The sequence below is a fragment of the Apodemus sylvaticus genome, chromosome X (genome assembly GCF_947179515.1).
Source record: "Apodemus sylvaticus chromosome X, mApoSyl1.1, whole genome shotgun sequence".
NCBI lineage: Eukaryota > Metazoa > Chordata > Mammalia > Rodentia > Muridae > Apodemus > Apodemus sylvaticus.
Window position 1 is genome coordinate 92,089,343 of NC_067495.1, and position 24,822 is coordinate 92,114,164.

The 24,822-nt window shown below is 37.2% G+C and overlaps 1 protein-coding gene across 2 annotated transcripts in view; it reads right to left on the reverse strand.

Moving 5' to 3' along the window:
- Window positions 1-14,084: 14,084 nt before the first annotated feature.
- Window positions 14,085-24,822, reverse strand: part of Zmat1 (zinc finger matrin-type 1) — a 37,491-nt gene continuing 26,753 nt past the window's right edge. The window contains exons 6-8 of one of the 2 annotated variants that reach the window (XM_052171552.1): window positions 21,293-21,392; window positions 17,044-17,271; window positions 14,085-16,657 (exon numbers count right to left, since the gene is read on the reverse strand). In XM_052171552.1, coding sequence (XP_052027512.1) covers window positions 15,334-16,657; window positions 17,044-17,271; window positions 21,293-21,392 — 1,652 coding nt within the window. In that variant the 3' untranslated portion in view covers window positions 14,085-15,333. The remainder of the gene's footprint in view (window positions 16,658-17,043; window positions 17,272-21,292; window positions 21,393-24,822) is intronic. The other variant, XM_052171553.1, reaches the window with a different exon arrangement.

The window sequence follows — 24,822 nt, forward strand, 5'->3', positions numbered from 1 at the left end:
TTATGTTGTCTAATTGCTCTAGCTAGAACTTCAAGTACTATATTGAAAAGATATGGAGAGAGAGGACAGCCTTGTCTAGCCCTGATTTTAGTGGGATTTCTTCAAGTTTATCTCCGTTTAGTTTGATGTTGGCTACCAGTCTGCTGTATATTGCTTTAAAGATGTTTAGGAATGGGCCTTGAATTCCTGTTCTTTCCAAGACTTTTAGCATGAAAGGGTGCTTAATTTTTTCAAATGCTTTTTCTGCATCTAATGAGATGATCATATGGTTTTTTTCTTTGAGTTTGTTTATGTAGTGGATAGCATTGATGGATTTCCTTATATTGAACCATCCCTGCATCCCTGGGATGAAGCCTACTTGATCATGGTGGATGATTGTTTTGATGTGTTCTTGGATTGGGTGTATGGCATCTCCATTTTCTTTTTGGAGGCACTCAGGGCTATGAGTTTTCCTCTTAGCACTGCTTTCATTGTGTCCCATAGATTTAGGTATGTTGTGTCTTTATTTTCATTAAATTCTAAAATGTCTTTGGTTTCTTTTTTTATTTCTTCCTTGACCAAGGTATCATTGAATAGAGTATTGTTCAGTTTCCATGTGTATGTGGGTTTTCTGTTGTTTTTGTTGAAATTGAAGACCACTTTTACTCCATAGTGATCTGATAGGAGGCATGGGATTATTTCGATCTTCTTATATTTGTTGAGATCTGTCTTGTGACCAATTATATGGTCGATTTTGGAGAAGGTACCATGAGGTGCTGAGAAAAAGGTATATTCTTTTGCTTTAGGATAGAATGTTCTATATATATCTGTTACATCTAATTGGTCCAAAGCTTCAATTAGTTTCATTGTGTCCCTGTTCAGTTTCTGTTTTCCTGATCGGTCCATTGAGGAAAGTGCAGTGTTGAAGTCACCCACAATTATTGTGTTAGGTGCAATGTGTGCTTTGAGCTTTAATAAAATTTCTTTTATGAATGAGGGTGCCCTTGCATTTGGAGCATAGATGTTCAGGATTGAGAGTTCTTCTTGTTGTATTTTTCCTTTGACCAGCAAGAAGTGTCCCTCAGAGTCTCTTTTGATGACTTTTGGTTGAAAGTCAATTTTATCTGATATTAGAATGGCTACTTCAGCTTGTTTCCTGAGATCATTTGCTTGTAAAATTGTTTTCCAGCCTTTTACTCTAAGGTAGTGTTTGTCTTTGACCCTGAGGTGTGTTTCCTGTATGCAGCAAAATGTAGGGTGCTGTTTACGTATCCAGTCAGTTAGTCTATGTCTTTTTATTGGGGCATCGAGTCCATTGATGTTAACAGATATTAAGGAATAGTGACTGTTTCCTGTCATTTTTTTCTTTTTTTCCCTTTTTTTCCTTTTTAAAATTCAATATATTTTTATTTACATTTCAAATGATTTCCCCTTTTCTAGCTGCCCACTCCCCGAAAGTCCCACAAGCCCCCTTCTCTCCCCCTGTCCTCCCACCCAGCCCTTCCCACTTCCCCGTTCTGGTTTTGCCAAATACTGCTTCACTGAGTCTTTCCAGAACAGGGGGCCACTCTTCGTTTCTTCTTGTACCTCATTCGATGTGGGGATTATGTTTTGGGTATTCCAATTTTCTAGGTTAATATCCACTTATTAGTGAGTGCATACCATGATTCACCTTTTGAGTCAGGGTTACCTCACTTAGTATGATGTTCTCTAGCTCCATTCATTTACCTAAGAATTTCATGAATTCATTGTTTCTAATGGCTGAATAGTACTCCATTGTGTAGATATACCACATTTTTTGCATCCACTCTTCTGTTGAGGGATACCTGGGTTCTTTCCAGCATCTGGCAATTATAAATAGGGCTGCTATGAACATAGTAGACCATGTATCCTTATTACATGGTGGGGAATCCTCTGGGTATATGCCCAGGAGTGGTATAGCAGGATCTTCTGGAAGTGAGGTGCCCAGTTTTCAGAGGAACCGCCAGACTGATTTCCAGAGTGGTTGTACCAATTTGCAACCCCACCAGCAGTGGAGGAGTGTTCCTCTTTCTCAACACCCTCTCCAACACCTGTTATCTCCTGAATTTTTAATCTCAGCCATTCTGACTGGTATAAGGTGAAATCTCAGGGTTGTTTTGATTTGCATTTCCCTAATGACTAATGAAGTTGAGCATTTTTTTAAGATGCTTCTCCACCTTCTGAAGTACTTCAGGTGAGAATTCTTTGTTTAACTCTGTACCCCATTTTTTAATAGGGTTGTTTGATTTTCTGGAGTCTAACTTCTTGAGTTCTTTATATATATTGGATATTAGCCCTCTATCTGATGTAGGATTGGTGAAGATCTTTTCCCAATTTGTTGGTTGCCGATTTGTCCTCTTGATGGTGTCCTTTGCCGTACAGAAACTTTGTAATTTTATGAGGTCCCATTTGTCAATTCTTGATCTTAGAGCATACGCTATTGGTGTTCTGTTCAGAAACTTTCTCCCTGTACCGATGTCCTCAAGGGTCTTCCCCAGTTTCTTTTCTATTAGCTTCAGAGTGTCTGGCTTTATGTAGAGGTCCTTGATCCATTTGGATTTGAGCTTAGTACAAGGAGACAAGGATGGATCAATTCGCATTCTTCTGCATGCTGACCTCCAGTTGAACCAGAACCATTTGTTGAAAAGGCTATCTTTTTTTCCATTGTTTTCAGCCCCTTTGTGGATCTTTGAGGATCAAGTGGCCATAGGTGTGTGGGTTCATTTCTGGATCTTCAATCCTGTTCCATTGATCCTCCTGCCTGTCACTGTACCAATACCATACAGTTTTTAACACTATTGCTCTGTAGTATTATTTGACGTCAGGGATACTGATTCTCCCAGAATTTCATTTGTTGCTGAGAATAGTTTTAGCTATCCTGGGTTTTTTGTTATTCCAGATGAATTTGAGAATTGCTCTTTCTAACTCTATGAAGAATTGAGTTGGGATTTTGATGGGTATTACATTGAATCTGTATTGCTTTTGGCAAAATGGCCATTTTAACTATATTGATTATGCCGATCCATGAGCATGGGAGGTTTTCCCATTTTTTGAAGTCTTCTTCCATTTCCTTCTTCAGAATCTTGAAGTTCTTGTCATACAGATCTTTCACATGTTTGGTAAGAGTCACCCCAAGATATTTTATACTGTTTGTGGCTATTGTGAAGGGGGTCATTTCCCTAATTTCTTTCTCAGCCTGCTTATCCTTTGAGTATAGGAAGGCCACTGATTTGCTAGAGTTGATTTTATAACCTGCCACTTTGCTGAAGTTGTTTATCAGCTGTAGGAGTTCTCTAGTGGAGTTTTTTTTTGGGGTCACTTAGCTAGACTATCATGTCATCTGCAAATAATGATAGTTTGACTTCTTCCTTTCCAATTTGTATCCCTTTGACCTCCTTATGTTGTCGAATTGCCTGAGCTAGTACCTCAAGTACAATATTGAAAAGATAAGGAGAAAGGGGGCAGCCCTGTCTAGTCCCTGATTTTAGTGGGATTGCTTCAAGTTTCTTTCCATTTCGTTTGATGCTGGCTACCGGTTTGCTGTATATTGCTTTTACTATGTTTAGGTATGGGCCTTGAATTCCTGTTCTTTCCAAGACTTTAAGCATGAAAGGATGCTAAATTTTGTCAAATGCTTTTTCTGCATCCAATGAAATGACCACGTGGTTTTTTTCGTTGAGTTTGTTTATGTAGTGGATTGCATTGATGGATTTCCGTATATTGAACCAACCCTGCATCCCTGGGATAAAGCCTATTTGATCATGGTGGATGATCGTTTTGATGTGTTCTTGGATTCGGTTGGCAAGAATTTCATTGAGTATTTTTGCATCGATGTTCATAAGGGAAATTGGTCTGAAGTTCTCTTTCTTTGTTGGATATTTGTGTGGTTTTGGTATCAGTGTAATTGTGGCTTCGTAGAAGGAATTGGGTAGTCTTCCTTCTGTTTCTATTTTGTGGAATAGTTTGAAGAGTATTGGTGTTAACTCTTCTTTGAAGGTCTGATAGAATTCTGCACTGAAACCATCTGGTCCTGTGCTTTTTTTGGTTGGAAGACTTTCTATGTCTCCTTCTATTTCTTTAGGCATTATGGGACTGTTTAGATGGTCTAGTTGGTCCTGATTAATTTTGGTATTTGGTATCTGTCAAGGAAATTGTCCATTTCCTCCAGATTCTCCAGTTGTGTTGAGTACAGACTCTTGTAGTAGGATCTGATGATTTTTTGGATTTCCTCAGTTTCTGTTGTTATATCTCCCTTTTCATTTCTAAGTTTGTTAATTTGGATACTTTCTCTGTGCCCTTTGGTCAGTCTGGCTAAGGGTTTATCTATCTTGTTGATTTTCTCAAAGAACCAGCTCCTGGTTTTGTTGATTTTTTGTATGGTTCTCTTTGTTTCTACTTGACTGATTTCGGCCCTGAGTTTGATGATTTCCTGCCTTCTATTCCTCCTGGGTGAAATAGCTTCTTTTTGTTCCAGGGCTTTCAGGGGTGTCATTAAGCTGGTAGTGTATGCTCTCTACATTTTCTTTTTGGAGGCACTCAGGGCTATGAGTTTTCCTCTTAGCACTGCTTTCATTGTGTCCCATAGATTTGGGTATGTTGTGTTTTCATTTTCATTGTGTTCTAAAAAGTCTTTAATTTCTTTCTTTTAATTTCTTTCTTTTAATTTCTTTCTTTTAATTTCTTTCTTTATTTCTTCCTTGACCAAGGTATCATTGAGTAGAATATTGTTCAGTTTCCACGTGTATGTGGGTTTTACTCCATAGTGATTTGATAGGAGGCATGGGATTATTTCGATCTTCTTATATTTGTTGAGGTCTGTCTTGTGACCAATTATATGGTCGATTTTGGAGAAGGTACCATGAGGTGCTGAGAAAAAGGTATGTTCTTTTGCTTTAGGGTGAAATGTTCTATAAATATCAGTCAAATCCAATTGGTCCAAAGCTTCAATTAGTTTTACTGTGTCCCTGTTTAGTTTCTGTTTTCCGGATCGGTCCATTGAAGAGAGTGGAGTGTTGAAGTCCCCCACAATTATTGTGTTAGGTGCAATGTGTGCTTTGAGCTTTAGTAAAGTTTCTTTTACGAATGAGGGTGCCCTTGCATTTGGCACATAGATGTTCAGAATTGAAAGTTCTTCTTGGTGAATTTTTCCATTAACCAGGAAGAAGTGTCCTTCTGTGTCTCTTTTGATGACTTTAGGTTGAAAGTCAATTTTATCTGATTTTAGAATGGCTACTCCTGCTCGTTTCCTGTTACCATTGGCTTGTAAGATTGTCTTCAAGCCTTTTACTCTAAAGTAGTTTTTATCTTTGACACTGAGGTGTGTCTCCTGTATGCAGCAAATTGTAGGGTCCTGTTTCCTTATCCAGTCTGTTAGTCTATGTCTTTTTATTGGGGAATTGGGACCATTGATGTTAAGAGATATTAGGGAATAGTGATTATTACTTCCTGTCATTTTTGATGTTATTTTTTAAATTTGATTGGTTAACTTCTTTTGGGTTTGATGAGAGAAGGTTACTATCTTGCTTTTTCCAGGGTGAAGATTCCCTCCTTGTGTTGGTGTTTTCCTCCTATTATCCTTTGTAGGGCTGGGTTTGTGGATAGATATTGGGTAAACTTGGTTTTGTCATGGAATATCTTAGTTTCTCCATCTATGGTGATTGTGAGTTTTGCTGTGTATAGTAGTTTTGGCTGGCAATTGTGTTCTCTTAGAGTCTGCATGAGATCTGCCCAGGATCTTCTAGCTTTCATAGTCTCAGGTGAAAAGTCTGCTGTGATTCTGATAGGTCTTCCTTTATATGTAACTTGGCCTTTTTCTCTTACTGCCTTTAATATTCTTTCTTTTTTTTTAGTACACTTGGGGTTTTGATTATTATGTGACGGGAGGTATTTGTATTCTGGTCCAGTCTGTTTGGAGTTCTGTAGGCTTCTTGTATATTCATGGGCATCTCTCTCTTTAGGTTAGGGAAGTTTTCTTCCATAATTTTATTGAAGATATTTGCTGGCCCTTTCAGTTGTAAATCTTCACTCTCATCTATGCCTATAATCCTTAGGTTTGGTCTTCTCATTGTGTCCTGGATTTCCTGGATATTTCGGGTTACAAGCTTTTTGCATTTTGCATTTTCTTTAACTGTTGAGTCAACGGTTTCTATGGTATCTTCAGCATCTGAGATTCTTTCTTCTATCTCTTGTATTCTGTTGTTGATATTTGCATCTCTGTCCCCTGATTTCTTCCCATGGCTTTCTATCTCCAAAGTTGTCTCCCTTTGAGTTTTCTTAGTTGTTTCTACTTCTGATTTTAGATCCTGGATGGTTTTGCTTAGCTCCTTCACTTGCTTGTTTGTTCTTTCCTGTAATTCTTTAAGAGCTTTTTGTGTTTCATCTTTCATGACCTCAGTCTGTTGACCAAAGTTCTCCTGTATTTCTTTTAGTGATTTTTGCATTTCCTCCTTATTGGCTTTTGTAGTCTCCTGAATTTCTTTCAATGGTTTTTGTGTTTCCCTTGTAAGGGCTTCTAACGTTTGATCCATTTTCTCCTGAATTTCTTTAAGTATGTCCTTCATGTGTTCCTGTACCAGCATCATGACCAGTAATTTTAAGTCCAAATCTTGTTTTACTGGTGTGATGGGGTATCCAGGACATGCTGTTAAAGGAGAATTGGGTTCAGATGCTGCCATATTGCCTTGATTTCTGTTAGTGACGTTCCTGCGTTTGCCTTTTGCCATCTAGTTCTCACTGATGTTAAGTTGGTCTTGTCAATGCTGAACTCACCAGTGCAAGCTGCCTCTTCCCAGGTGGCCTCTGGTGCACAGCTGATCTCCTGCAGTGCCTGGAGACAGGGTGCTGTGGCCCAGGCTGTTCAGATCCTGAAGCAGACACCTGAAGGCTCCCACAGGGCCCTGCTGGACTCACCAGAGCATACTGACTCCTCCCAGCCAGCCTCCCGGATGCCCCTCTTGCCTCTTGCAGGACCTGGAGATGTGGCATTGCAGCCCAGGCTGTTCTGGATCCTGAAGCAGAGATCTGAAGGCTCCTGTCAGAGGCTTCAGGACTGGATCCTAAGCTCTGTGCTGGAGCAAGCTGTGTGCTCCCAGTCTGCTTCCAGGTGCACACCAGGCCTCTTGTACTTCCTGGAGACTGAGTGCTGTGGCCCAGGTTGTTCAGATCCCAAAGCAGACACTTGAAAGCTCCCGCAGGGGCCTGCTGGACTCACCAGAGCACACTGACTCCTACCAGCCGGCCTCCCGGATGCCCCTCTTGCCTCTTGCAGGAACTGGAGATGTGGCCTTGCAGCCCAGGCTGCTCTGGATCCTGAAGAAGAGATCTGAAGGCTCCTGCCAGAGGCCTCAGGACTCGTTTCATGTCCTTTTTATGCTTCTGTTTTGACTTGTGCTTTGAGAACTTGGAAAAACTAGGATCCATATCTACTTGACTTCATCTTCATCTTCTCATCTTGTTTCTAAAGCTTGGCTCTGTCAGGTTGAGAGGGATGCTTTGTTTTTTTTTTTTAACTTTAGTTTCCATTTATTGGTAAAATGTAGGAACTGTAAAATGTTCATACCAAGTCTTTATTACAGGAGTTGCCCCCCCCCCAAATGTTACTCTTATCTGGATTGAGAGAGTATTTGGGAAATGCGGCAATGTGGTTTATATAAGAATTCCACATTACAAGTCAACTGGGGACCCTAACGGATTTGCCTTTGTGGAGTTTGAAACAAAAGAGCAAGCAGCAAAAGCCATTGAGCTGCTGTGGGACCCCGAAAGGTAAAGAAACAAGACACAGGATTAGCAAGAATAACCTGAATTTCGCAATCATTTCAGCTTCTGAATAATCCACCAGAAGAAGCACCTAGAAAGCCTGAAATATTCCCCAAGACAATGAAAAGCAAGCCCATCCCTTCCCTATGAGGAGCTGGTGAGTGCTTGCTTAGATTGGCCAAGTAAATAATATAATAAACTATGACTGTAAATAATAAACTGTGATGTCACTTCAGAAGAGAAGAAAAGAAGGAAAAGAAAAAAAGCAGAATAAAGAAGGAAGAGAGTGTGCAGGCCAAAGAGTCAGCTGTGGACAGCAGCAGCTCCAGATGTGTAAAGCCAGGAAGAGGACAAGGACTGTGTCCTAGGGCTCAGAAGCTCCAAAGCAACCTGCAAAGAAAAAGAAAAAGAAGGACAAGGTTGAAGCATCAAGCTTACCTGAAGGTCAGGGCAGAGAAGAGGAAGAGGAGTAGTGCCAAAAAGAAAACTGCCTCCCCCAAGGCCAAAAGCAAAGAAGAGGGCTCAGAAGAATGGCCTTGGGCAACCTGCTTCTGAAGTCTCTAAAGAGAGCAGAAGTACTGTGGCAGTAGGGTCACAGGAAAGTTTTAGCTACATCACAACAGTGGTCTTAGGGAATATCTTTTTTCTAGACTTAGAGTTCTGCTCTACTGAAGAGGAGAAGGAGATGGGAGACAGAAAAGGTGACTCTCTCTCAAAGTTGAAGAGGAAGCATAAGAAGAAATATAAGGAGAGACATAAGATGGGTGAGGAGGTTATCCCATTGAGAGTGCTGTCCTAAGCACTCCCCCACTACTCAGCTGTTAGAAACAATGAATTCATGAAATTCTTAGGCAAATGGATGAAACTAGAGAATATCATCCTTAGTGAGGTAACCCAGTCACAACAGAAGACACATGGTATACACTCACTGATAAGTGGATATTAGCCTAGAAGCTTGGAACACTCACGACACAATTCATATATCAAATGATGCTCAAGAAGAAGTAAGAAGAGGCCCCTGGTCCTGGAAAGGCTCAGTGCAGCAGTGTAGGGAATTACCAGGACAGGGAAGTGGGAGGGGGATGATTGGGGAACAGGTGGAGGGGAGAAGGCTTGTGGGACTTTCAGTGAGGGGGGATCCAGGAAAAGGAAAATCATTTGAAATGTAAATAAAGAATATATCTAATAAAAAGAAGATATAATAAAAAAGGAGAGAGTGCTGTCCATGTAAGTACCCGTTCTCTGTGGCCACCGTCACAACTCCGTGAATATTCTTATTCATCAGAACCAATGGTACTATATGAAATTCCTGAAAAACATTTCATGTATAGTAGACAAAAGTATGTATTCAGAATATTTTATGACTCTCCATTTAATCTAACATTCAGTACATTCAATTTAACTCTGATAGTTTGGTGGCTGGATAAATCTACTAATATTCTATTATACCCTATCTCCCACTTAAGGAATTTTAATGTTTTAAGTTTAATGAACACACACACACACACACACACACACACACACATATTCGCTTTTGCTGAATTGATCCATTTCATCATTATGGGGATGATTTTCTTAGTGGTAGACTACTTGTCGGGCATGAATGAGACCCTAGGTATAATTTGAGATAATATACCTAAAAGAAAAAAGTCCGCTATCATTTAATGACTTTCCTTGTTTGCTTTTATACTTTTAAGCTCAATTTATGAAAATGCATGGTATGTTTGATACCTTTGACTTTCAGTTTGCTGGAATATTTTATTCCATCCTTTTGATCTCAGATCAGCATAATTATAGGCAATGTGATTTCTGTATAAGAACCACTTTCTGCTGAGAAATACTCAATGACCCTGCCACATAGTCCATTTTGTTTTTTATAGCAGGATACCTGAGACTGGTCATATGTACGAAATGGCACATTTGCTATTTATGAGGACTTGTAAGGTGCTGGCATGTTTGGCATCTGTTAAGGGCCAAAACTCCATCTGCATGATGGTGTATTGAAATGCTGTATCTTCCAAGAGGATGAACATTCTCCTGCCAAAAGTGATGTCATTTTTACAAGCCTCATCTTAATACTGGAATTAATATATTTATGAGGGCAGGCCTCTCATGGTCTAAGCATATTCTATTAGGTTTCCATTTCCCAACACTATCATCTTGCAGATTAAATTTTAAGCACATGAATTTATTTGGGATAAAGGTCATTCAAACCATGATAAGATCTGACTAATAGCCTTTTTTTTCTTGTTACTACCTTTCAGGTCTGATCTCACCTGATCTTACCACCCATTCTCATATCCACTGCGAAAAATGCATCACATGAGATGCCCTTCTTTGTATGTATGTATACTCCCAATTCTTGATTACCCCTTTTTGCAGCTCACCTTAGAAGCTTCTAGACATTTTATCATCTCATCATAGATTATCTAACCTTGGATTTATGGTACCACCAAATCTCTTCCTAGTCCTTTATTTCCCTTAGAACAATGGGACTCAGCCTTCCTAATGCTGAGATCCTTTAATACAGTTCCTCATGTTGCAGTAACCCCACACTCACAAAAATATTTTGTTGCTACTTTATAACTGCAATTTTTACAGTTATGAATCAGAATGTAAATATTTTTGGAAATCAAGGTTTTCCAAAGGTGTTGTACCTCATAGTTTGAGAATCACTGTCTTACAATGTATATAGTCCCTCTTTTTCTGCATCATCAGAGTAGCACTTTGCAGACTGAGCTAGATTGTGATTTGATCATAGTTATTTCTCTGGTTACTAGCATGAGCAATAAGAATAAATTGTAGGGGAAAGGGCTTGCTATCAATCAAGATAATGTGTACTTACTTAGAAAAAATGTGATGCTTTATAGATTGAATATAAACTATCTCCTATATTCTCTTATGTTAAATCCTGTCAGTGTTATTTGAGGAGGTTCAAGATATTTTGGGAGATGAAGACTAGCTGAAGGGAGAAGAACACTGGAAGTGAGTTTTTGATGGAATTGTTTGTTCTTAGGCCCTTCCCATTTGTATTTATTTATTTATTTATTTATTTATTTATTTATTTATTTATCCATCGAGAAGTTAATGGTTTCATCCTCTTGGGGCTCCTGCCATGATATTATATCTTACCACATGATCAGAATTAAAATAACTGCAAACTATCAACCAAAATTTCAGAAGTCACCAGGTAAAATGAACCTTTTCACTTGCTTCTGTGAGATGAAAAGTTCAAGACAATTTAACACAAATTTGCAATAAGCAAATAATACAAAATACAACAAGACATACCCAGTTAAAATTGGAATTTAGATAAACAATGAATTATTTTTCAGTGTTGGTTTTGTCTCATATAGTACATGGAAACACAGTCATAGGAAAAAGACTGTATGAAGTTTAAATTTAACTGGGAAATTCTTGAGCTTATTTCACTGTGTTGTGAGGAGGTAGGATTAGGAATAAAGGTGAAAGTTCCTTAAATATGCTATCGGGAAAGTCTTCAGACTTCCATATTTTGTCTTACTTTGGTAACTATTTCAGCCTTTCATTTTTTCTCACCCCTCTTGCCTAACAAATTTATTGCTTGCTATTCACGCCAGACACTACCTACTTTGTTTCCTTTAACGTCATTTTCATTTCTTTAAATATTCAAGTTCAAGATTTATTTATTCTATGAAATTCTACCTTTAATAGATTTAGCACTCAGCTGAAGAAGTCAAAATATTTTTGGATCTTATATATGTATTTAAATGTGTTACTTTTAATATAATCTTGTGATCAGAAGCAGGTAATAGGAACAAAGCAAATGTGCCAAAGTTAGAATCTAGGTCCTTGTCACAGGCTTCAACCATACAGTTAAGTTTTCTGGATAATGCAACATATTGGGGAGCAAAAAACATGTATGTCCTAGAATCTCAGAAAATTCCTTTTCTAAAGCCAGCAACAGGTGACTTCCTTGAAATCAGTCAAGGAACTAATAATCAACACTGCAACCTTTTCCTTGTCTCCACTCACAATAAGATTTAAATGAATTTAATTTGTAAAATTTGCTGTTTTAGCCATATAGATAAAACGGTGACTAATTTTAATGCAAAATGAATCTATATATTTTGAAAAGATCACAGTAGTTCTCCACCTTAGTGAATGCTATGATAGTTTCTTTTTTCAAAAAAATTTAGCTCTTTTTTTGTCCTTTCATTCTTTCTAGTCCTCCACTGCCCACTTGCCCTCTTCCCTGGATCTACTCTTCCTGTTTCCCTTCACAAAAAGAAGCAGGCCTCCTAGGAATATGAATTGAACATTGCATAACAAGTTACAGGAGGGGATTTTTGGGTGGGTAGGGGCATACCAGGAAAGGGGATAACATTTGAATTGTAAATAAAGAATTTAATAAAAAAAAAAAAAACTAGGCACAAACCCTCATATCAAGGCTAGATGAGGTAACCCTGTAGGAGGAAAAGGGTCCCCCAAATAGGCAAAAGAGTCAGAGACAGTCACCACTGTTAGGAGTCCCATAAAAACACCCAACTTCATATCCATAAATATGTATGCAGAGGTTCTAGCTCGGACCCATACAGGGTCAAGATTGCTGCTTCAGTCTTTGTGATTCCCTACGAGTCCTGATTAGTTGATTTTGTGGGCCATATTCTCCCGGTGCTCTTGACCCCTGTGGCTCCTGAAATCCTTCCCTCCCCTTTCCTGTAGGGTTCCCTTGGCTTCACTAGTACTTGCTGGCCTGTGGGTCTCTGCATCAGCTGCCATCAGTTGCTAGATCGTGACCCTGGTGACAATTTGGTTGGGCACTGATCTATGAGTAAAGCAGAATATCATTAGGAATCATTTCATTGACTTCTTTGTCAGTCATGTTTGGTTCTATCCTGGGTCTCTGGGGTGCCCTAGCTTGGGTTCCTGGCCACCCAGGCAATGTCAGGTGTGGGACCCCTCTTGTGACATGGACCTTAAGTTAGACTGGTCATTAGTTGACCACATCTTGGAGGCAGGGAAGATTGTAGGCTGAAGGTTTGGTGGCTGGATTGGTGTTCACTGAAGTCTTGCCTGGTTACAGAAGACCTAATTAGGCTCCAAATCCATCCCCCATTACTAGAAGTCTTTGCTAGCATCACCCTGGTAGATTCCTGGGGGTTTCCATTGCACTAGGTTTCTACCTCACCTCCAAATACCTGTCCCCTCTAGTTCCAGCCGTCTCTCTGAGTACTCCCTCCCTCCACCTCTGATGTGATCCCTCCTGTTCCCATCTGTACCTGTGCCTTGTACTCTCACAAAATATGGAATAGTTTTAAATGTCTCCAATTTGAGCACAAAACGGACATCCAAAAACTTACCTATAAATTCTAAAAATCCTACCAAGTCAATTGATTTATAAAATTTTCTGGGAACAGTATATGTGTGTGTGTGTGTGTGTGTGTGTGTGTCTGTCTGTCTGTCTGTCTGTCTGTCTATCTGTGTATTCAAAAGATAATTTGTCAACATTGTGGATGGAAATTCAGTCTACTTTTTCTACCTGACTTACTGTTTTTTTTTCACCAGTATATCAAATGTTTCTTAAGAGAGAGTGTTAATACATTGGCAAAAATCTATCTACTAAAAGTTGCATGGATGAGGAATTGATTTTATGACAACCCAATATGCTTTGGATAAGATCACTTATCTAGGTAAAAAGCCAAACATCATTATGTTCTAGTATCTATCTGACATTAATTCAAACTTTGGAAAATATATAAAGTAGTTTGCCCTAATGAAGATGCATCACCATCATATTTGGCATGCTTTTTGATAGGACTGCCATATTCAGGGACTATTATACTTTGTATGTTTTTTTCCTGTACTACATATTTGATTCTGGCATAATCAAAGAGCAACTTGATGGTACAACTAAAATTCTAATCCTGAGATTTAGAATCTTAGGCCTTTATACTTCCTAGTGTAGCAGAGTAATACTCAAATGCTTTCAGAAAGTACTGATCATAAAACAGTGTACTAGCATAAAAAACTTAAAATCAAGCAACTTCAACTTAGCACACCTTCACAGTACTTTACCATTTACAACACTTTTCTCCTTCAGTTTCATACTGATGGTCTTTTTTCTAACCCAAAGTTAAGCTAAAACTGAATGCTAACTTCTACTAAGCAATCTGTGGAATAAGTGAAATTACAGCTTTAATGTGTGGTCTTCCTAGAGAATTAGTGGCCAACACCATTTCCTGTCCTTCCATGAGCAGAACAATGATCTTTTGATGGAAATAATCACAAAGCAGTATTTAGAAATTAAAACACTTTAATATAAACATTTTTCAGAATATAGACCGATTTATATCAGCCCTTTTGGAGATCATTTTAAAAGTATATATCATCTAATTTATTATACACTAATCTTCCACTTTCAGGACTAGAAAATACAAAAATACACTGCAAATTAGATTTAACAAAAAAAGTATATGTTGTTTCATACATTTTCATTGGAGAAAACAGAAATGTTAACACACAACAGTAGTAAAATACCACCAATACTAACACAAATTCTTAAAAGGAATGGATTCTGTGAAGTCTGGTCTCCCACAAGCATGACCATTCTTCCAAAATCAAACAGGATTGGGAAAATTCAGGGTGGTATGGCTGTAGACCGCTTTGTAATTTACCATTTTAAGTACATTATTTCCATGAACAACTCATTTTCATTACAACTTGGACGAAGTAGAAACACCTCTACTTTAAGAAAACCATATTATACATAAGCAATAGAGTAAGTTTTCTTTCTTACAAAGTCAAAGAAAGTGACTTTAAAAAGCATAATGAATAATTTTACTTCATCTGGCTTTTGTTACAGATTAACTGTATACATGTACAAATACACAAAGAACACAAATATCAGGAAACCAAAGTTTTCAACCTCTCTTCAACGTCAAGGTAACAAAAACTGTAAAGTAGAAAACACTGATTCTTCTGCTTTCTCTATAGCAGGTTTCTTCTCTGCTCATGCTTCCTAGTATTGCGTCCTTGCCTTTTGAAGGCTAGGTTTAGACTTTGTGGTTCTTCTTTCAATTACATTTTGAAAGGAAGGAGTGTCAGAAAAAGAGGCTTGGGGGGAAGTAGGTGAGAGGAGAGCAGAGCAGAGGACACATATATATGGTCACACACGTATATACAAGCACACATATATACATACACACTTATGCAGAGAGAGACTGTTTTCTTGAATGTGCACCGACTTTAACCCTTCTCTTCATCTGAAATACTCAAATTTTATCTAAAACTTTTCCACTTATTCCATCAGATTTTCCCCCACTGGTTTTCTTATTCACTCTTCTGTAAGTAAAACTAAAAGTTCAAATTCTTTGAGTAGGTTTACCTAAAAACAGTTCTTTGAATGCTGGATTTAGATGTCTTGTATATTGTTTTTCATGTTCAATTTCATTTTTTGCAAACAACAACAACAACAAAAAAAACCCAAAGGTTTTCTGTGCTGATTCTGTACCTTCAATTTTTTGATTTCTCCTCTTACTCCTGTCTTTATCTAAATCAGTATTGTTTTCTTTTAGCCCTTCTTTGTATACTATAGTTTCAGAACCCAAGAATTGACTCATCCCAAAGGATTTCTTCTTCTGTTCTTTCTTCAACAGATTTCTTTTTCTCTTTTTTGTGCTTACGTTCTTCTTTCTCTGAGGATGTTTCGTGTTTCCTTTTCTTTCTTCGATGCTTGATTTTTTTTGAGCTGCCTCGGGCTTTACCTTCCTCTCCTTTCCTTTGCTTAATACTCTTGTCTTTGTCTAAATCTTTATCCTGATAGGTTCTTTTTCTTTTATGCTTGGACTGTTCTTTCCCTGGCCTTTCTTTTCCTTCCTCCAGGTGTCGTCTTCTCTTCTGATGTCGCCTTTTATGACTTGTTTCATGGGAACTGGCCTCATCATTTGAGGACAGATGCTTGTAAATGTCATAGTCTACACTGTATGAGCTAGGGTTATTTTCTTGTTCACTAAGGCTCAGGGAAACAGGCATTTCTGAGAACTCGTCTGTGGTAGCCTGATAGTAGCTATCAGTGTCTAGGCTTGGTTGGTTCTCATAAGCTGGTAAGCAATGAGGTAACTTGTTTTCTACTGCTTGTGCACTGCTGTATGGATCTGTGTAAGTCTGGAAAGTCTCACATGGCTGTCTTTCCTCAAACATTCCATGTCTGGATCTTGGGTCCACCATTTCTCTGTAATTATGGGTTTCAAAAGAGCTATCAATTCTTCCAAAAGAAGTCTTTGGCTTGAATTCTCTATATTCCTGTACCTGGTTGTAATCATCAAATTCATTTTGGAAATCATCATTTCTCCTCTCTGAATGAGGTGGTAACCAGTGAGGAGATTGGCCCTCCACTGGGGAGCCACTGTATTCTTGCTGGTAGGTCTGTGGAGCCTCAAATGAAAACCTTTCCTCACATGGCCTCTGTCTGTGTCCAGAATCAACCCTTTCTCTGTACCTGTGATCCCTGTACCTATTGCTTTCTGACATCTGTCTAAAACTAATATTAGGATCAAGTCCTCTGGCCTTCTGCCCTTTGATGTAATCTTCAAGTTCATCTTGGAAAGAGTCATATGTCTTTGACTCTGCTGGCAAACAATGGGGCAACTGCTCTTCTACAGCTCTAGAATCATTGTATGGTCCTGGGTGTGCCCAGAAATTTTCAACTGGTAATTTTTGTTCAAGCATTTTATGTTTGGGTCTAGAATCAACCATTTCTCTGTATCCACAGGCTTCCATGTAATCATCCTCCATTTTCCTGAAATGAGCCTGGGGCTCTAGTTCTCTAGATTTATTCATTTGAATGTAATCTCCACATTCAGCTTGGTAAGACTCTTGCATTTTCTTTGAATTCCTCACTTGATTGATAACTTGAGATTCTCTACAAAGAAAATTATACAAGGTTTTGATTACTATGAGTATTTTCTTTACTCTAAAATATTAGTTTAAAGAAAATCTACAGAGGTTGAAATAAAAATTTAAAAGCTATAAATTAAAAAAGAGAATTTGATGCTCAAAAGGCATAGTACAGATAGTCAGATATCTCTGTAGAATTTCACAAGTTTTATACAAAAATATTTCTTAGAAGATAGCAGAGTGGAGACATCAATTTCTCCATGAAATTGAAATAACATCACAGGTACAGAGCTGCAGGGAGAGGGAATGCTGTGGAAAGATATACAAGTGCAATAAGAGACAAGAATAGAGTGAAATAAGGGAACACTGAGTGTTAGGCATATACGAGATTTAAATAGATAACCGTAATACCGAATGCTCAGCATTAAACTAGGGATGGGAAAGATGCCGCTCAATTGGTTTCTGTTCTGGCTGGTTTGGTGTGTCAACTTGACACAGGCTGGAGTTATCACAGAGAAAGGAGCTTCAGTTGGGGAAGTGCCTCCATGAGATCCAGCTGTGGGGCATTTTCTCAGTTGATGATCAAGGGGGGAGGGCCCCTTGTGGGTGGTACCATCTCTGGGCTGGTAGTCTTGGGTTCTATAAGAGAGCAAGCCGGGCAAGCCAGAGGAAGCAAGTCAGTAAGAAACATCCCTCCATGGCCTCTGAATCAGTTCTTGCTTCCTGACCTGCTTGAGTTCCAGTCCTGACTTCCTTTAGTGATGAACAGCAGTGTGGAAGTGTAAGTTGAATAAACCCTCTCCTCCCCAACTTCCTTCTTGGTCACGATGTGTGTGCAGGAAGATACCCCGACTAAGACAGGGGCTTTTAGCAGCAGAAGGAAAACGCTTGGTGTAATCAGAAGAAACTAGTGCCTTGCAAAAGTACACTTCAAGATAGAGACCTATGATTTATATTATTAAGCTGACCCCAAAGAAGTCTCCTGTATTCCTCAGATTAATTCACTGCTGCTGAAATGAAGGAACATTTTAAAAGTTTTCCTTGTCCAGTCTTTTTTTTCTGGATGAATAAACCCAAACATTTTAATATCTCCAAATCCCAAATGCCCCACTGATTCATAGAATATATGCATTGTCCAGACTATAAATATAAACCAAGGGATTTTAGAGGTAAACAACACCATAAATCAAATGGACTAAGCATACAGTATTTCATTCAACAGCTTCGAATACATATTGTTTTCAATAGCTTTTCTGAAATTTCATAGACACAGAAATAATAGAGAGAAAAGTTGCTCCCCAAATGGATTTGGGTATGCTTTGTAAGAGGGAAGCCTTATATACTATTGTAAACCCGCTCCAAAACCCATGGCAGAAGATGTCTTGGACCCTGGGAAGGTACTGTAAGATGGTTCAGCTGAATTAAAATAGCATCAAACTATCATCTAAATATCTATATTTATATCTAGAAAGGCTATTCTCTGCTTTAAATAGAAAGCCCTATCTATTGCAGATAAATGCAGAGACTCATGGCTGCACAATATGCTGAGAATAAAGGCTCAGTTCTAGACTAGACATATATGCTACCCACTTGAGATTCAAGAAATACTGTAGAAGATAGGTCAGAAAAGATTACTAAGTGCTGGTGAAGAGAAAAAGGGCCGAAAATGTCATCTTTTAAACACAACATAGATATGAAAAAAATGAACTTACAGGAGTTGTGTATACTGCCAATGGGTCCACAGATGTTGAACCCTCCTACCAGTCAGATATTAAGAGGAAAAGGACTCATAAAATCCTACTACATATCGTTGATCCTTGTTAACCAACAGATTCTTGGACAGGGGTAAGAATAATATCCAGATGTGTACCCAATGGTGAGTTCACAAGGTTCTTCTGATGGCTAGTTCCAAACTCAAGATCACATAGACATCCCTAATTAAACTCTGTGGAACACTAAACAGAACTAAAGCTTGTAAATAGGAGAGAGAGAGATTTATAGGAAAGGGGCTTAAAAAGTTGGAGGGAAACAGGAGAGGTAGGGAGAGTAAAAATAAAATACATAGTGCACACAAACAGAATTGTTAAAGAAAAAATTAAGTAATTAATAAAAGAAGAAAACAAAACACAAGAAAACAAATGATGAGAATGCAGAGAAAAATAAATATATATTTTTGTGGGAATTTAAATCAGTGTAGCCACTATGGAAATCTATATGGAGTTTCCTAAGAAACTAAATGTATAACTACCATATGATCTAACTATATTACTCCTAAACATATATCCAAAAGAATCCTAGGTACCCTACAAGAAGAGATGCCTACACAGCAATACTTGATTTAATACCATTTACAATCACCATGTTTTACAATAGTTTAGGTGACCATCAGCAGATAAAGAATGCATTGTGATGTGCAAAAAACACTGTTATGAAGAAAATTAAAAATCATATTGTTTGCTTAAAAATCCTGGAGATTATGATATTAAGATACACTTTAGACCTAGAAACTCAAATATTGACTGTTTTCTTTCATCCGTGAGATCTAGACATTTTGAAAATTTCCCATAACAGTAAAAGGGGGACAGTTAGGGAGGACCTTAGGATAATGGGAGGATGAATATGATCAACTGTGTTTTATAAATACATGAAAGTTTGTTGCCACGGAACTAATTATTTTATCTAAGGAATACATGCTAATTAAAAATAAGTCCTAGGATAAAATGTAGATGGACATAAGAGTGGAAATGTCCCATGCTACTGTAATATTACAAATGTTAATGCACGTTGGTATACTGTGGCTAAACAACATTAATAACTATTGCCATAATAAACTGTCTGAATGACATGTTTTTTTTAAAAATTAGTTATTTTGTAGTATGTGATAGGTTATTTATTTAAAATCCCAAAGTTTTATTTATAATGTATAAAGTGTGTTTTCATTTGCTGAGTCTGCCAATTTCACTCCTGTGGTAGACTGAATAAGAATGGCTTCAATAGGTTCATGTTTGAATACTTTGTCCCCAGTTGATGGAATTATTTTTTTTATTTGATATAATTTATTTACATTTCAAATGATTTCCCTTTTCTAGCCCCCCCCCACTCCCCGAAAGTCCCGTAAGCCCCCTTCTCTTCCCCTGTCCTCCCACCCACCCCTTCCCACTTCCCCGTTCTGGTTTTGCCGAATACTGTTTCACTGAGTCTTTCCAGAACCAGGGGCCACTCCTCCTTTCTTCTTGTACCTCATTTGATGTGTGGATTATGTTTTGGGGTATTCCAGTTTTCTAGGTTAAAAACCACTTATTAGTGAGTGCATACCATGATTCACCTTTTGAGTCTGGGTTACCTCACTTAGTATGATGTTCTCTAGCTCCATCCATTTGCCTAAGAATGTCATGAATTCATTGTTTCTAATGGCTGAATAGTACTCCATTATGTAGATATACCACATTTTTTGCATCCACTCTTCTGTTGAGGGATACCTGGGTTCTTTCCAGCATCTGGCAATTATAAATAGGGCTGCTATGAACATAGTAGAACATGTATCCTTATTACATGGTGGGGAGTCTTCTGGGTATATGCCCAGGAGTGGTATAGCAGGATCTTCTGGAAGTGAGGTGCCCAGTTTTCGGAGGAACCGCCAGACTGCTTCCGGATAGGAGCCATGGCCTTGTTGGATTAAGTGTAACTTTGCAGGAACAATTTAAGGTTCAAAAGACTCTGACAATTCCCAGTGGTCTTTCTCTGACTCCTACTTGCAGATCATGAACTCTCAGCTGTTCTATCACCAGACTTTTGTTTCATCATCATGGATTCTTATCTCTCTGAAACTGTTAAGCCCAATTAAATGCTTTATTTTATAAGTTACCTTGCTTTATTTTATAAAAACCATTTATAAGATAATGGTATTTTGTCATAGCAATATAAAAGTAACTAAGACAGCTCCTAAATAATCACATCCAAACACTATAAATATTTTCTTACAGGATAAAATGATAAATTTTATGTTTTGATTTCAAAATCAACAAACTAATTTATACAAAATATAAACGACCCTTTCCCCTACTACCAAAATTACTTTCCAATTGTCCACTAATTTCTCCTCTTATTAAAACCATATTGACTAAAAATGGCTCATGTCCTCTGTTTTTAATCATTATACTCCACTGTATTCAATTCCCAGCAACCACATGGTGGCTCACAACCATCTGTAATGAGATCCAATGCCCTCTTCTAGTGTGTCTGAAGACAGCTACAGTGTACTCATATAAAATAAATAAAATAAATCTTTCTTTTTTTAAAAAAAGTTAATGACTAGATCACAGAATCCTTGGAATTAAGAATACCATTTTGAGATGCTTCGAATTTACATGGCTTGCCTGAATAAATGATCTTTTAGCACATCTACAAAGAAAAAATGATGTTGTCTATTCAGAAGGTGTACTAATTTACCAGACAGATCTTTCAGTTCATTACTGTGATAAAATATCCTTGGCACTAGTATGGAGTATGGTACAAATACCACTTACCTTCTAGACTCAGGTCATAGGAAAATGACTATCTAGAAAGTTTGTAAAATATATTAAAGAGTATTTGACTGGAAGCTTTGGTCTTTGATAACATGAGAATACTTTACTTTTACAAGAAAAAAAGAACCGCTTACTTAATTTGATGTTCAGTTCCTTGCATGTGGGACCGGAACATATATAAAGATGTAAAGGTGATACTGCAGATATGGCATACGTAGGTTCTCATTCTATATGCTATAAAATGAGAGAATTTTCAAAGATCAATATGGAAACTCTTAGAATTAGATAATGTCAGTGATAGATAGGAATTTATTAGAAACCCTCTTCTTGAAGTTTCCCAAGAAAAATTGGTCCCAAAAAATAAAATAATTTGCTAGCAGTGATCGGAGCAAATAGAGTTAACATCTTGGAGCACAAGTCTCTAAATATAATGTCCAGAATTCTTCACACTATACACTATTTGTATAGTCTTTGTTTATTTCTTAATTATCTGCTACCTGTTTGCTCACTGTTACTATATATACTGTATATCAGGGACCTCAAACTTGACACGGCTAACTTAATATTCCTAGTTCTGCAACACACTTTTTGTTTGCTGTTAGTTATTTTACTACCCAACCAAATCCTGAAATGTCCCATAACTTTAATTTTAAAATTGTAAAATTTTACTTTTTCAACTTGTAATCATCATAGTTCACTAGTTATAAAAATAATTTCTGGTGGGGCAGTGGTGGCGCACTGGTGAGTGTTTAATCTCAGCACTTGGGAGGCAGAGACAGGTGGATTTCTGAGTTCCAAGCCAGCCTGGTCTACAGAGAGAGTTACAGGACAGCCAGGGCTACATAGAGAAACCCTGTCTCAAAAAAACCAAAAATTAAAGCACGCACACACACACACACACACACACACACACACACACACACACACAAATTTAAAAAAGAGAACCAGTGAGGCTCACACACAGGTTAGAACATGAAAGTAAAATTCTAAAATAATAGTTGCTATTTAAAATGAGTAAACTAAACTATAAAAAAAGAAGCTGTATAACAGCTACCTAACTATTCTGCTTTTACAGTTGGATTAGAAGCAGGAGATAAACTTATTACTAGATCCCATCATTCTTACCTTTTTTTCTTGATAAGAAGGAGGAGGAGGAAGAAGAAGAGGAGAAGGAGGAGAAGGAGAAGGAGGAGGAAAGAACTTGCACAAGACAAGTACAAAATCAGCACTCTTCCAGATACAAGGCAATAAATTGGAATCATATAGATTTTAAGAACAACCAGAATCACCTTGTAAATCAAGCAGCAGATTAATCACTTATAGGAAGATTAATTATAATAAAGTGTATTGAAATTTGCTGAACAATAATTATTTCCAGAAACAAGAGACTGCTTACAGGGTAAAATAAAAATAATGACATTGACTAACATGTTCACTATTAATATCAGTAATCAACAGGTTACAATAAAATTTGAATGAATGTTTTCATAACGGTACTTAGAACATTCTTCAGACAGAGAACAGTCTTTTGGATATATGGTGTTAGGGAAATTGATTATCTACATAAAATGTAGGTAGATTTCTGCTTTACCTGCTGATCAACTCAAATGGACTAAAACCTTAAATTTTAACATTGGTATAAAGGCAAATACATACACGCAGCTGATAACAATTTTTGAAAAAGAGGTCATGAATTTCAAAGCGAGTGGGGAGGGGTATATTGGAGGGCTTGGAGAGAGGAAAGGGAAAGGAGATATGCTATAATTATAATACAATCTAAAAAACAAGCAGAAACAAATAGAATTACTAGAAGAAAATACAGGTAAAATGTTTCAGGACACTGTAATACATGAGGACTTTTTGGACAAAGCTCCTAAAATTCAGAAAGCAATTGCAAATACAGACAAATGAGAGTCCACAAAATGTTAAAGCTCCTGAACAACAAAGGAAATTCACAAAGGAGTTAACAGTCAATCTATAAATGGGTGAAATTATTTACAATATATACATTCACACATGTATATATACACACATATATAAGTATATGTACACACACATATATATAAGTTTATATGTATACATATATATGTAATGCATATATATAAACATATGTACATACATATGTACACATGCACAAGCAACTGATATCCAGAATATATAAGGATCCCCAAAAGTACAATAACAAAAAAACCTTCTAGTCATTTCTCAAAAGGAGACATCCCAATGTCCAACAAGTACATAAAAATACAGAATATTACTAATCATCAGGTAAATGCAAACTGAAAGAACAAGGAGATTCCATCACACCCCAAGAAGTATAGCTAATACAAAAAAGCTTAAGAATAGGAAATGCTGGTGAGGATGTGAAGAAAATGTTGGTAGAAACATCAATTAGTATAGCCATTCAAATATGGACGATACTTAAAAATTAAGAAAAGAATTACCATATATTCTTATAAATACAGTATTAATGTACATTCAAAGCAAATGAAATCAGTATGTGAGAGACATGTACATTCCCATGTTTATTACATCATTATTCACAATATATAAGAAATGTGCTCAACAATTTCTGAATGAATAAAATATGGTACATACAATGGAATATTACTCTGTAATAAAAAATACTAAAATCCTGATAGGGTCAAGATGATTTGGGGTATTAGTTCATTGTATACCAATAACAGATATCAATTATATTCGATATATTCCAAAAGTCTAGGAATAGGATTTTTAAAAAACTCATTACAAAAATCATAAATGTCTTAGGATATAAATGTGTTTGACTTGTCTTAGATATTACACAAAATACACTTATATCAAACATTATATGATAGTCTAATTAGTACCCACAGCTTTAATGTTTTTGTGTCTTTGAAAACTTTGAATGAAAGATTACTTAAAAATCATCCTCTATCTCTCTTTCCTGGAGGATATGTTCAGTTTCTGGAATGATTTGGAAATTAGTTTTTAAAACTAATACTGAAAGTGAATTATAAGAGATGTTGGATGAAGCCTAGTTGATTGTGGTAAATGATGGTTTTGGTATGTTTTTGGATTCAGTTTGCAAGAATTTTATTGAGTATTTTTATATCGATATTCATAAGCGAGATTGGTCTGTAGTTCTCTTTTTTAGTTGGGTCCTTTTGTGGTTTAGGTATCAGACTAATTGTGGTTTCAGAGAACAAGTTAAGTAGTGTTCCATCTCTTTCTATTTTATGGAATAATTTGAGGAATATTGGTTTCAAGTCTTCTTTGAAGGTCTGGTAGAATTCTGCCCTAAATCCATCTGACCCTAGGCTTTTTTGGGGGGGGGAGTTGGGAGTTTTTTAATGACTTCTATTTCCTTATGGGATATGGGCCTGTTTAGATAGTTTTCCTGCTCCTGATTTAACTTTGGTACGTGGTAACTGTCTAGAAAACCATCCATTTCATCTAGATTTTCTAGTTTTGTTGAGTATAGGCTTTTATAGTAGGATCTGATGGGTCTTTTTGACTTTTCTCCTTTTCTGTTGTGACGTCTCCCTTTGCATTTCTGATTTTGTTAATTTGGATACTGTCTCTGAGCCCTTTAGTTTGGCTAGGGGTTTATCTACCTTGTTGATTCTCTCAAAGAACCAGCTTTTGATTTTGTTGATTCTTTGTATTGCCCCAGGAATGAGAG